This window comes from Tetrao urogallus (genome assembly GCF_951394365.1).
Source record: "Tetrao urogallus genome assembly, chromosome: 10".
NCBI lineage: Eukaryota > Metazoa > Chordata > Aves > Galliformes > Phasianidae > Tetrao > Tetrao urogallus.
This window is the reverse complement of record NC_136823.1, coordinates 19,986,663-20,000,727: the sequence shown is the minus strand read 5'-3', so window position 1 is coordinate 20,000,727 and position 14,065 is coordinate 19,986,663. Positions and strand designations below refer to the sequence as shown.

Genomic DNA, 14,065 nt, shown 5'->3' with positions numbered 1-14,065 from the left:
CAGATAAATCACAATCCTTCACATGCAGTGTCTGTTTGACTTCCTACAGGAAATGTGTTTGATACATCTTTGTCCATTTTCTGGTGAACATATGTCCATGTTGCAAAAGTCGGCATTACAACAGCCATGTCACGAGCAGTCCTAAGAAAAGCTGCAGTGTATCTGACTGGCAGCAACTGAGTTCTTCTTTCACGCTTATAGAAATCACAGTGTGTAGCACCAGTACTTGCCAAGAGTGTGCTCACAAGAAGGCAATGCCTTTTCTATAGATGAAGAATGGGCTTTTGTTCTGGAAGATGTCAATTTGACAAGTTTTGCTAGGACTAAAATACCTTTCAGTGATGGAGATGTCCTCTGAAAATGTCTTTTTCAAGTGTCAGTTGTTGCATTATAGCTGACGATTCCTGTGCTATTAGTTTATATATTGTTTCAATTTTGCAAGCCTGTAATATTTTAGAAGTTACATGAAAAATTCTGTTTGTTGGTTGCAGCATTGCAAAAGATATACCTGATGGCTGAAAGTGTTGAAAATATGTCAACTGCCAGTTCTGTTGTGTGCTCACAATGCAGCCTTGTGCTACTCAAGGCTTGTATGTAGTCTAATGTGTTTGGTATGTGGTTATTGATTTAGAAGTAAACCTTTCTAAATAAGTGCAGTTTTTCACCAGAGCAGTAACATACAGAGCTATTTCATGTTTATCTCAGAAAGCAAGCTGAGATAGCTACATTAATTGTTAGCTGAAATTCAACATAAATTAGCCTGAAAGAACATTATGCTGACATAGATGCGCTCCTTCTGATATCTGTGATGGTTTTCTTAATTAGCTTATTTAGTAGATGTCACTGATTTGTGTATCTTAGATACATCCTTGATTACACTTTAAAATCTAATAGAATCTAACTAAGCCCAGGGATAGCTTGAAGTCAGTCAGTGCAGCAAAGGTGAACATGTCATTCTCTGACATAAGCAAAATTGACATGGCAAAAAGTAGTTAAAGGCTTCCAGATCATGAAACTGTCAAATATGATGCTTCATCAGTAGCTTTTCTGTGTGTGTAATCAGGGAGTTAGAACAGTGGCTAACTTGGACAAGAGAGTGCTAACATTTGGACACATTCTAGTGATATCTCAGTGCTGTTGTGCAGCTCATTTTAGTGCTTAGACCAGATAAAACCACAACTGTGTGCAAGCCTGGGTTTTAGCAGCAGTATCTGCTACACAAATGATTTGAAGAGACTCTAGCAGTATTGCTCAGATGCAGACCCTCCTTCCTCTTCTACATATTCCATCCAATACGATCTTTGTTTTAATGATTGTAAAGACTTAATTAGATTAATTTCATTTACCATCTTCAGATAAATTAATGTCATGTGCCCGTACCCTGTCTGTGCTCTCAAGTCAGGCAGGCAGTTGTATGAGAACTGCTAAGTCACAGTCTGAACTGATGACTGAACACCTGGTGAAGGGACACAGCCAGCCCTGGGAACACAGGGGAAAGCAATTCATCTCTGTGACTGGAAGGGGTGGAACCTAGTTCCACCACTCCCTAAGCCTTATTTAAGGGCTGGTTGCCCCAGGGAAGAATTTCTCTCTACCTGGTGATCCCTTCTTTTTGAGTATTTGGTGAGCCCTGATCCTTGGGATGGGTAAGCAACTCTTTCTTTCTTTGACTGGCTTGTGACTATTGCTTTTTTGGAGTGATTTAAAGCTAGTTACCTGCCTTTCCCTACAGTAGTCAACAGTATTGGAGTCTGCTGATGAGCTTCTTGATCTTTGCAAATCATCAAAAGAGATGTGATGGTAATACCTCCTTACTAGTTAAGCTTCTGAATTCCCTGGTTCAAAGTCACTAATCTGTTAGTGCAGAATATAAACCTCCAGATAATCCTAGCGATGGCCTTACTGCGTCAAAGCATGCTCCGAATTATCCATGTTATGCCACTAATAAGCAAGCATTGGAGTAGTTACTGTATTTCGTTCCTGCTTCTAGTTTCTTGGTTTGCAGATCAAGAAAGCTAGTGAAGATGCTAATGTATAAATGCTGCATGGAGTGAGCAGGCTGTTCTGAAAGTGAACTAAAGGACGAGGGGGCGGGTGTTAAAAAGTTATCAAAGTGTATGGTGTCACAGCAGATGCGAATGCAGGTGGTGAGGTTCTATAGAACCTATGAGGCTGGAAGAAGACTTCCTGTACTTAAAGACTGTGGGCTTAGTTCTTTCTGAAACCTAATTCTCTAATATCACTTCACTGTTACAGAGAAATAAAATGGTGAGGAGGGATGAGGGATGGTATGCCTGTTTGACTAAAGAGCAGTCACCATCTAGTCATCTAAATGTTGCTTCTCTCCCTTAGGAAAACTTGCAGAAGCTGGTCCACATTGAGCATAGTGTGAGAGGGCAAAGCGGCCTCGTCCAGCCAGGAAGGGTGAGTGCTGCAGGCAGAACTGTGCCGATAAGGACATCGTTTCTGGCCAGCTTTATCTCTTTCTGTGTGGATAGCAAGATTTCAGACATCTACAGGTGTTGTTTTCTGCCCCACTGTGATAAGAGTTGTAGCGCTGGTTTATGTAAGCAACCATCACTCTGGCAGTGCTCTGTGATTTCACATGTGTGAGTGGCCATTGTACTTTTTGCTCCCACTCTCTTAAGCCACCCCATGGGTATCATGTTCTGGAGAAGATGCTGTTTTCCTTCTATACTCCTGTTGGAAGGTGTGAAATGCTAGCAGAAACTGCTTGCAGCCTATAAAGGCTCAAAACTTTATTTGGCTACGTAAGATTACTCTAATCGGGGGATGACACACTTTCAGATTTTCATTGTTACTGTTTTCCAGTGTGCTTTTAATACAAGATATCACTTTTAAATGTTAAGTCACAACTTGAAACAGTGATTGAGCACCTGGTAGGTAGGCAGGATCAGCCCTGGGGAGCTCAGGTGCATGCAGTGTACCTGAGTGACTGGAAGGGATGGAGCCAGGATCCACCCCTTCCCAGACCTCATTTAAGGGTTGACAGTGGAGGCAAGGGTATCTCACTGGAGATCTCTGCATACTTGAGATCTGACAAAGGTAAGCAGCTTCTTTCCTTTATTCCTATGCCCACAGTTATTATGTATGAGCAAATCCTCACTTGCTGCAGCCTAGGATCTTGTTGGTTTGCTGTCATCGCTGCACTTTCCATTGCATTACAAATATATGAACAGAAACACAGGAAAGAGGATAGCTGAAGCACCAAATGTAAAATTTTCCTCTTATGTTTCCAGTATTGCCAGTTTTCTTAGGTCCAAACTGCTCTACACTTTAAAAGATTTCTTTCTTGAGTTATTCAATCCTACATTTCCATTCAGACCATTTAGCTGGTTACACATACATTCCTATTTACACACATAATAATAATATGGACAGACAAGGTATTGTGCTTGCAAATATGTACATGTACACAGGCTTAGTTATGTGAATAGGTCTCAATATTTCTTTTCGGTTCGTTTGATTTTTCATAATTAGGGGATGAGTTCTTTTGAAGCCCAGTAGATGTTGCCTGTGCAGAAGAGTATGCTGAGGACTGCCTGGTGTCTCACAAGGGAGTTTCTAAACTGTCAGAGACAAATGCAAGCAATAAAGAGCAGCAGGGCTGACACAGGCATAGACTAAGGCTAATCATGAAGAGGGCTAGAAGCATGTGTTGAGGTATCCATCCCTTACTGTGCTGATGAAAGCAGCTGAGTGCTGCCTTCTCACGGAATGTATGTTCTTGCTTCTTAATAAACTCCAGTATGAAGTCTCAGGATTACAACTTTTTCTTTTCCTTCTAGATCTTTGTGAAAGAAGGAACACTGATGAAAGTCTCTGGGAAAAACAGGCACCCTCGGCACTTGTTCTTGGTAGGATTTTTTTGTTTTTACTGTATCTTTCATATCTTCTCCACCACTACGTCATTTCATTGTCAGCAGTGATGTGCTGACTGGGCTTCGGTTGCTATCAGGATGTAAAAGTCTGTAGGCCTTCCATATCCCTTTAGCACTGCATAGCAGTAAGGGCTGTGCAGCCTTCCATTTTTGCCACAACTCTATACAGCTCTGACTAACCAATAATTCTGCAAAGGAATGCAGGTTTCCAATGTGCTCAGGAAGATGGAAGCACTGAAGTGCACATTTCCAGTGATTAAGCTTTGCGCTTAAAATTCTCCTCTGAGGCCCTAGGAGATCTGATCAGAAACAGAAAACAAACCCTGCTAGTAAAGTTTACGAAAACAGCCTTTGGGCGTATTTGGACAAGATTTCTATCCTTGAAGCTCAGAGGCTAGGTTTTAGTTCCTGATGTCGCCAAGTAAATCAGCTGATAATTTTGTGAGCTACCTAGAGACAGTCCCTCTGAAAGCACACCTTCAGATCTCTGTTGATTCAAAGCAGCAGTTTTCAGTTAAGGCCTCGCAAAATTTTAAGACAGTTATGAGAAATTAACCTGTAATCATTTGGCTGGAAAGCCCTTTACATGGATCCAAACTGAACTGGAAAAATTTAAGCATTCACAAATCAAAACATGAGAAACAACTCTTGTAGATGCAACATTAGCACTGATGCTTTCTGTTCTGCATTACACACAACGCTGAAAAGTTATAGAGGATCTAAGACTCCAGGCTCGTGAGTTCTGTTTGTTGCAGGTAGCTCACTGTACAACCACAGTTATATTTATGCTTTCATTTGTATGAAGGGGAAAATACTTGCGTGTCATAAAATTTTTGCAATGATTACCTGTTCATGTCTGTGAAATTGAAAAGCACCATAAAGTATTGAGCACTACTGCTGATACTAACATTGAAGTATTGTTTGCAGACTTCATTTTAAAATAAATGGATCACATGCCTGGATTATATATTCACTATGGTCTCTGTAAGTGTTGACAGCTTTTCCCCCTAGGTCTATTATGAGGAGAGATGGCTTATCAGAAAGAGTAGATTTTTGCCATTAATTCTTCTTTTTCCCCCTTATTAATAACAATGACTACTTCTACATAAGTAGGATACACAAGCTTCTCTACCAATTGCTCACATACTGCAGTCATAATCAAAGGTCAGATGAGACAGGGCATAGTGCTGGCACTGCACTTCTCTGATGGCTTCATTAGTTTTATGTATAAAAGTAAATATTTTCAGTAAAGTGTGAATTTAAGAGATTTCATTCAAGTCTGCATCTTTGGACTATAAAAATAGTAAGTAGAAATGAAATCATGACTTCCTGGCAGCTGGAAGTGCAAACCATGACCAAGAGTGCTGTCATGCAAAGTATACGATGGACTAAACCATTGTGGTAACTTTAAAGAATCAGAAGGTGCACAGAAGTTTCCTTTCTCCTCTAACACAAATTGAAACCACCTTAGGCTTCTTGTACTGTTTCTTTGAAGGGGGGGGCAGTTGGAACTTGGAAGTGGTTTAAAAGTCATAGGCAAAGATCTTTCCTTTAGTTCAGTGATATTTTTTTTTTTTTTAATTTTTTTTTCCCACACCACCTGCCCTTAATCATCTTCTCCTCTGAAAGCTGCTTAGGCTGCGTAGCAATGCAGCGATTGTGAAAATGCAGGAAAGAAAATCAGTGTGAAATGACTTAATTCCTGCACTAACATCTGAATGCTTTTGCATTACCTGCTAACACTGCAGACAGTGTTTCTGTAATGCTGTCACCATTGAAGTGATGTTTAATGGTCTATTTGGTCTTAAAACTGCTGTGTAACTCTACCAGCGAACTTCCGTCTTTGAATGTAGCAACTTTTCTAAGGCAGTCTTAAGGGCCTACCACCATCACTGCCTTGCCTTTTGTAACACTTCCCTTCCTCTGCCAGTGTATGTGGCCCGACCGATGTACTATCTTGGTTCTGATATCCAGGGGACAGAACACACAGAAAGCCCCAACAATAAAGGCTTCTAAATGTTGTCTTTTGAAACTTAAATTTTTAATCCCTCTGTATCTAAGTATTTTGTAACACTGGCAAAATTCAGGTAGAACAAGAACTTGCCCTGTGATATTTATCAAAAGACTTTCAGAACTGTATACTTTTTACGATGCTGCAGTTGCCATACTAGAAAATTATTAGACATGAGTATGTACAAGTATAATTTAGCTTAGTTCTGCATGTAATTTTTTAACTTAGCTACTCAAAATAGTGTTATATGAGCACTCTTTTCAAAGTTCTTTGTATTGAACTTACACTGACTATAGTTAACATGAAGAAAATATCAGCAGAAGAGTATGCATTGAAAGATAAACCCCTGCATATCCTGGGAGATGAGCTCATCAAACTGAAGTTGTAGTTAGTACATGCCTGAAGAATTAGGTATGTACCAAAATTGTATTTGGCCTCTTCCTTCAGCCTGTGTTTTGATGGTGTGCACACATGTGCTCTGAATATATGCCCCTAAAGAGAGAGCCATCTGTGCACAGCTCATATGGACACAAATTTGTAACACATGCATTCACGCATTTTTGGGGTGTGCATTTTTGTGAGTGCGCACACGATGTGTATCACAAGTTTACTTGAGCTGGTGGTTTTGGGCAGGCTGATGATATTGTTGAATGTGGTACTTCCTGGCAGGATGTTTGGTGAGGTTTGCTGGACGCCTGTTTCCTGAGTCCAGTCTGTTTACAGGGACGTTGGGGCCTCTTTGCAGTTCACTATGGGGCTGCTGATGCTGGCAGGCCCCCTGACTGCCCCACAATCATAGAACTTTGCAACTCGTACATTGTCTCTTATCTCACCCTTCCAAGAATTTCTCTACAAAGGCTGCTTGTGTTGCAAGTGGGGTGTGGGAAGCTGCTATCAAATGAGAGATTGTTTAATGCTCTAGCCAGCAGGACTGGAGCATAGGAAGTTTCTGAGTCACAGCCTGGAAAATGTGCAGCGCACATTCAGGCTGCTCTGCTGACACTCAGAAGATGTTTAACACTCACTTGAATAGGACAACATAGGGTTCATAATGAACTATCTTTCAAAAACATTCAAAAAAACCCAAGCATATGGTGGGAGCTTTTTGGCAGGGAGTGCACTGTGGGTGCCAGCTGTTCAGCATAGCACAGATAAACTTGTCTCTGCTGCAGCCTGCAGACTTGATGCTGTCATATTTAGGTGAATTCTGCTAGCAAGGAAAGCCAGTTACTCCTCTCATCCAAACCATTCATCCCTAAATCATTCTTAGAAACCTTGACACTGTACTTCCAATTCCTTTTTGCCCAGAAAACAGAAGTCTATGAAACCCAGCTCTACTTCTGGCCTTGATGCAACTTTACTGTTACAGGAATAAGAGAGTCAGAGCTGCAGAATCCTGGGCAGTTAGTTGGTATTGCCATGTAATAAATGCATAACCTGCATTCCTGACTTGGACACAGCACTGCCCTTAAAACAAGCAGCTATTTAACCAAAGCTGAATGAAAAGGAGATGATTATCTACTTGCTTAGCTGCTAGCAAAAGTCAGAAATGGGAAGGAATCAAAATCCTGAATCTGGATTTCACAGAGCTCTTTGGAAATGTAGGTCTTCATCTAAGCTGTGTAACTTGGACCCGTCTTTAGTAACAGTCCTAGCAGTTTAAGTTACTGCTTGTTCTAGGAATCCCCCCTGGAGTAATGGTCAGACTTGCAGATTGTGTTGCAAATGATTGATTTTGTCTTTCTCTTTATACAGATGAACGATGTTCTGCTGTACACGTATCCCCAGAAGGATGGAAAATACCAACTGAAAAACACGCTGGTTGTGTCAGACATGAAGGTAATGCTTTATCTGTATCATAGGCTGAAATTAAAATTGTACACTGGGCACTCAGTGCTCTTCTGGTTTGTCTTATTTCCAGCTGATGTCAAGGAGATAGAGGGGGTGGACCAGGAGTCAGAAGTAAAAACATAGTATGAAGTAATTATATAAAAGATTATCTGTAAGGTTGTGACTTTGTATGACAGTCTTATTCAGGCTGGTAATTAATAATGCAAGTCAAAATCAGATTTATCAGATTATCAGATCATGAAATCTGAAACAGAAAAAGACTTTTTCTGTCTCTAGCCAATGCATAGTTGTACCCTACAGCACGTTCAGCAGGGCCCCAGGTTGCCAACCAACCTTAAACATTTGCCACTCACAATTTACATAAGCTTTCATTTGCCTGTTTTCTACATGTCCATTGACTTTTTAAATGAAAAATGTTAAGGGATTCTAAAACTTCATAGGGAAATGGTGTATTGGGTGATACTACATGCAATTAAGCAGATATAATCTCTTGTTCAGTAACTTCCATAACTACAGGTTGCAGAAACTGGATACAATTGCCCTGTTCTTACGGCCTTTCCCTAAGCATCCATTGACACTAGTTCATGTGTAACAAGAAATATTGGGCAGGAATGGTCTTTACTTCTGACCTAGCTGGCCATCTTATACCTCCCTCCAAGAACTTTCATAACTGTTCTGTAGCCAATGTGCCAAGTTGTATTTCTAAGAAATACAAAAAAAAGAGTTGAAGTGGCAAGTTAGGAGGTTGGGGCTGAAGAAACCATGCAAGACATGAGTTACTGATAATTAATTTCAGTAAAATGACACAAACTGTGTTGGGGTTTTCTGAAAACATGGAAGGCTGATCATCCCAAAGACCTCGTAGTCTGAAAATAACTCTAGGTTCCTTGCTAAGTAAGAATCACCAAAGTGCTCCACTTCTAAGTAGAAAGGAGCTGTGTAACAGATACTTACTGTAGTACATTTGAAATACAGAGTGATTGGTATAATAGATGCTTGTTAATAATATCACATGATTACCATGAAGCTGTGTTTCCTCTAAGTAGCTTTTGCTATTAGTAGACAACTAGTACGGTACATGGCAGGAAAAGGTTTCAGCTGAGCTGAATCTTGGGTATTTTCGGCTCTTAAAGAACCTGGCTGCAGACAGGCATTCACTGATCTGAAGCACTTCATGGCGTATAGTCTACATGTCCAGAAGAAAACTATTTCCATCCTTTACAGAAGGATTCTACCTGACATGCTCTGACATTTGTCAGACTGAATATCTCCTGAGCTTCTCATATGAAAATCAAACTCTGACTGAGAGTTTATCAGTACCTCTGTAGTTGGATTAAATCTTTGTTTTCCCTTTAGAACTGGCGTAATATCGAAATAGAGGACATTCTTTGTTAAATTAGAAATAGAATTGGCAGAAAACCCTACCAGCCACCTCCTTGCATTTAAATAATGAAACAGAGAGCTTGGACATCAGAGATCGCTTTGCATACAGACTTGTACAGTGTAATTCATGTACACCCTTATGTTCATGATATTTGTTTCTAGGTGAGCCGCCCAGTGACAGAAAAAGCCCCAAATGTCCTGAAGATTGAATGTGATGAATATTGCCTGACACTGTCAGCAAGGTACTGTCTCCGAACTGCCACAGTAGAACCTACATTCTAGCTAAATCTCCAGATCAGTCTAACCAATATCATATTCTTGACAAGTGTTTAATTCTTTTTAAACTTGGTTTTGGACTGTGCTATTGTGATAGTGTCTGAGTGCTTCATTACACAGATATGATACCATTATAAATGCAAAGCTCATAAACTGTAACTAATTCAGTTCATTTAACAAGTGAAGATTAGAACTCAGCTCCTGACAACATTTTCAAGAGAGAGGAAAGAAGAAAATCTCTTTTTAAGAAAACTGAATTCTTTCAATTGATCTTTCACATTCTTTTCTTGTAGCTCCAGGAGTATGTTACATCTGTCTTTCACAATTACACTTTTTAGCTCATACCACTAGTATTACAAAATTGCTAGAGAAAATAGAAAGTAAGTAATATTGTGCAGTAGATATAAAAGCACTTAGTAGTGCTTAAATAACAAAGCCAAAATTAAACTTGACTGGCAACCTCATGGGACTTTCTATTAAAAAGATCTTCACTATTGTATTTGTGTAGTGTTAGTACTAACTGCAACTGGGAGTCAGCATCTCTACTCTGGGATAATAAACTAATGGCAGAAAGAGATTATAGGTCAGTGTTTGACCAAAGGATAGCAGTATACTGTATTTTTTTCATGCTTCTAGTCCACAACTATCTCGCAAATTTACCTAGATCTACAGCAGAAAGGTGGATGGATTGATTTTCAGATGTAGATTACTATAGAAGACATATCCTGGTAGCAATGGTATTAAAATTCTTTAAATAAAAAAAGTCTTCAAAGCTTTAAGTACTTTTACACGGTAAGTCTCTAACAACAGCATGGCTGGAAGCAGCAGACTTCCCTTAACTACACAGTGCAGTAAGCAGACAGGGAGGGCACTCTCTTACTCGATCAGAATTTGAAGCTCTTATTTTCCTAGGAACATTTGCAATCTGTGGGCAGTGCTCTGATACCTGTCAAAGCCTTTTTGTCTGGTTCCTCTTATAACCAGCAAATGAGAAAGTATCTGAGATTTCCTTAGATCTGCATACTTATCACAGCCTTCAAAATGTGCACACGGTACTTCTGAATTACCTGCTGACAATTACAAAAGTGGAAAGTGTTTCTTTGTTGTAGAGGGAAAGTAGCTGCTGCATGTGCCCTCTATCCTGGGCAACTGAAGTTGGCATCTGTAGGAAGACACCTGGGATGCTCTGCTTTTGTGCTCATGTCAAGTCTGCTTAGTTAGCTCAAACTAAGCATGTGTGACCATCAGAAGCTATATTTCTTTGGTAGTAAATAGAATCAGGACTGAAGACTGAGGTCACCCTTCTGATAACAGCTGAATTGAAATTGACTCTTATCAGAACACTGGGATAGAGACCCTTTATTTTCCTTGTGCTGCTCATTCTCTGACCAATCTGCCCTAGGAGCAAACAGGTATTTTCTCCTCTCCCTTTCTGTGCTGGCTGACAGAGCTGGTGAGACGCCAGTGGGACAGCATACTATCCTAACCACAGTGCTGTACTCACCGAAGACAGAAAAGTACTAGAAGACTTCAAGCATCCCTGCAGACTGCATCTTCTATTGTTTGCACAGCAGTGCTCCTGACCTGTTGTTGACAGAAGGCCAGTTGTTGACAATCACAACCCAAGTGTCTGTGCTTTTACACTTGCAGAAAACAAGGTGAATGTGCACTGTACAAAGGCAGTAAAACTTTGACCAAAGCTCAAAAGTTGGCATAAGTATATGAGAAGGCAGCACTGCAAAGCCTTTGTCTCCCATTGAAAAGCTATGTTCTTACCTTGCATTAAGCTGACAATAGATCTGATTACAGAGCCTTTATGGAGAAAGCTGATACCGTTGTTACACTGTTGTTTGCATGTCAAAATATGCTTGGACATAGGGGTAACCGTCTAGTGCCATTATGAAACACCAGAGCACTGGGAGAAAGCAGTCGGTATCTCCTCCCTAGGGGACTAATATGGAGCGACAGTGACAAAATCCCATCCCAGTTCAGTTTTTTGTATTCTCTGGCTGCCCCCTGCTGGACAGGAGAGTGCAGTGACAGTGTGACCCTCTATTTGCCTGAGGAAGAGGGTGTGAGGCAGCACAGGGATAACCCGCAGTGCAGCACAAAAGGGCAGTCACGCTCAGGCTGAAATGTAGCAATGGTGAATCAAAGTCAGAGGTTCTCTGAGCCTCGGAAGTTCAGCATACATTTATCTGAGCTTTCTCATGACCAGTGAAATAGCTAATTGAGAGGCTGGTGTCCAGTGACTTAATTTATCTTTCTTATCAGCAGATCGATGTTGTTCCCACATTTATTAGGTTAATAATCTGTAATTACTGACTGAAGATGTTTAGTGGAACAGAGGAGAGGTTGAAGGTATGCATTAGATAACAGGCTTTTACTACCAGATTTCCCTCTTGTCTATCTTCATCACTTCACCAAAGAGCATTTAATTTACGTTACTGTAGGATTTCTCTTTATTTATTTGTTTTGCACTGGAAGGGACTTATTTGGTTTTTCAAATCAGGTCTTAATTTGCAAGAATTAGGAATTCTCAAAGAATTTCCAAGAATGATAGAGGTTGAAGCAGGACTTCCTCTGTTAGTGTTTTGCAGGCTTTGAATGCGTTTCATCTTGAAAATACAGGTATCTCCTTGAGATTTTCTAAAAAGCCTAATTTGATTAGACTTCTGATAGTAATAAGGACTGACCAGCAGTGTGACTCTTGTCAGAGATTATCTCCCGTATCATAGGCCCTTGGCGTGCAGAGGTTAGCAAATATGATTTACTTTTTTGGGAATCTCTTTGCTGCAACAAGCCTGTTGAATTTTACAGAAGCTTTATGCTCAGAGTGCAGAAGAATGCCAAGTCAAGGATCACTGATCAAATCTAGCATTTCCTAGCTCTCATTTTTTAAAAATTTTTTTAAGATCACAAAAGACAAATTATTCCTAGATATCTTGTTCGGTGGCCTTACTGAGCATAGTGTGTCGAAGCTACAGCTGAACAGCAATTGGCAGTGATGCCACTACTAATTTTTAAAAGCAACTCTAGTAGATAGCTTTCATGAAAGCGGCTGGTGTAGCTCAGAGATGAGAACACACTGAGATACATCTGTTCCACTGATTGATGCTAGCAACAGCCAGAGCTGTGCACAGTTTTCAAACAAACAGTATGCACGGTTTGAAGTCACGGCATAAAAACCATCTAACATCCATCTAAGACGTGCAGCATGGTTAATGGTTCTAAAAGAGCAAATGCATTTCATAAGTAAAAGGCATTAAGGGCCTTGCTGCTTTTCTAGGATGGCTGGACTAGTAGAGAAGCAGGGTGCTTCACTATTGCATCTAGTGCAAAGGGGGCAGCTTGAGGCCAGATTGGAGAACTGCTAGTCTCCCTGCATAACTGCAACGCAGGGGAATGCAGGATTTGCTTTCCAAATTGCTGTCTTGGTGTCCTGCCAGGAGCATGGAGCTTGTCTGTGATTGAGCTAGAGAAAAACGAAAGCATTCACAACTTTACCATGAGTGATAGATTTCTTATTTCGTAACATGGTGATCATCTAAGCATCTCATACTATGTGCACTAGAGAACATAATAACTAGGATGAACACAAAAGAAGAAACACTTTTATCTCTGATGTTATCTAGGATTGAGCAGTTCATAGCAAAGTCAGAGACTACTTTGGAGAAGAAAAAAAAAGAGAGAGAATGCAGTGCCTTCTCAGTCACAGTAATAACTATAGAGGTACACTAATCATCCAGAAAAAGTGCAAGTCAGTTTTGTTCTTGGCTTTGAAATTACTGATTCAGTGCACTAGCGAGTAAAAATAGAAGTTCAGAAAGTGAAGCTTTTCTTCTCTGATCCAAAAACTGCTTGTTTTGGTCCCAGATGTACATGGTATTAACTGCTTTGCTGTATTTCATTCCACAGCTCTTGCTTGGAAAGGGATGACTGGTACAGCTGTATCAGCAGACACATCCCGGATGACTACAAAGCTCACAATACTTCCACTTTCCACAGCAACGTGGAGGTAAGAGGAAGCTGAATCTTTCATGCTTGAAGGGGAAAGAGAAATGGGAAGGGAAGAAGTTAGAAAATGCTAAAATGCCAGAGTTTCTTGGGCAAGATATCCTTAGTAATTCCAGTAAGATCAGAATGCAAGCCTAAACGACAAAGCTTATTTACAGTGCATGGCTTTAGAGACCACCTCTGAAATGTTAATCTCAGTCTGTATTCTGTGGTCTTTGCTTAAATACAAGTTCACCTGGAGGAAGACTAGCAAAATTTGTTCCCAAACAGTAACCATCTTTACTGGTCTAAAAATAGATACAAATTCTTATCCTGGTTTTAGATGGAATGGAGTGGATTTTCTTCATATTAGCTGGAATAATGCTACATTTTGGCTTTTAAAGAAAAACGAGCCTATTTTAGTTGTTGCTGAGATGTGCTGCACACAGCCAAGGACATTTCAGCTTCCCCCACTGTACTGTCAGAGGGAACTGGGGGTGCACAAGAAGCTGGGAGAGGACAGAACAGGGACAGCTGACCTAAACCAACCATACCGTATGACACTGTGAAAAAGCTATAAAACTGTGGGTGTTTGCTGGGGAGAAGAGAGCCATTGCTTGGGAACTAGCTGGGCATTGTTCAGCAG

General features: G+C 40.4%; 1 protein-coding gene across 1 annotated transcript in view; it reads left to right on the top strand.

Moving 5' to 3' along the window:
- Nucleotides 1–14,065, top strand: part of FGD5 (FYVE, RhoGEF and PH domain containing 5) — a gene marked incomplete at both ends in the record, with an annotated part of 99,342 nt that overhangs the window by 78,968 nt on the left and 6,309 nt on the right. Inside the window, 5 exons of the mRNA XM_079540311.1 lie at nucleotides 2,353–2,424; nucleotides 3,810–3,878; nucleotides 7,669–7,752; nucleotides 9,310–9,389; nucleotides 13,342–13,441. Coding sequence (XP_079396437.1) covers nucleotides 2,353–2,424; nucleotides 3,810–3,878; nucleotides 7,669–7,752; nucleotides 9,310–9,389; nucleotides 13,342–13,441 — 405 coding nt within the window. The remainder of the gene's footprint in view (nucleotides 1–2,352; nucleotides 2,425–3,809; nucleotides 3,879–7,668; nucleotides 7,753–9,309; nucleotides 9,390–13,341; nucleotides 13,442–14,065) is intronic.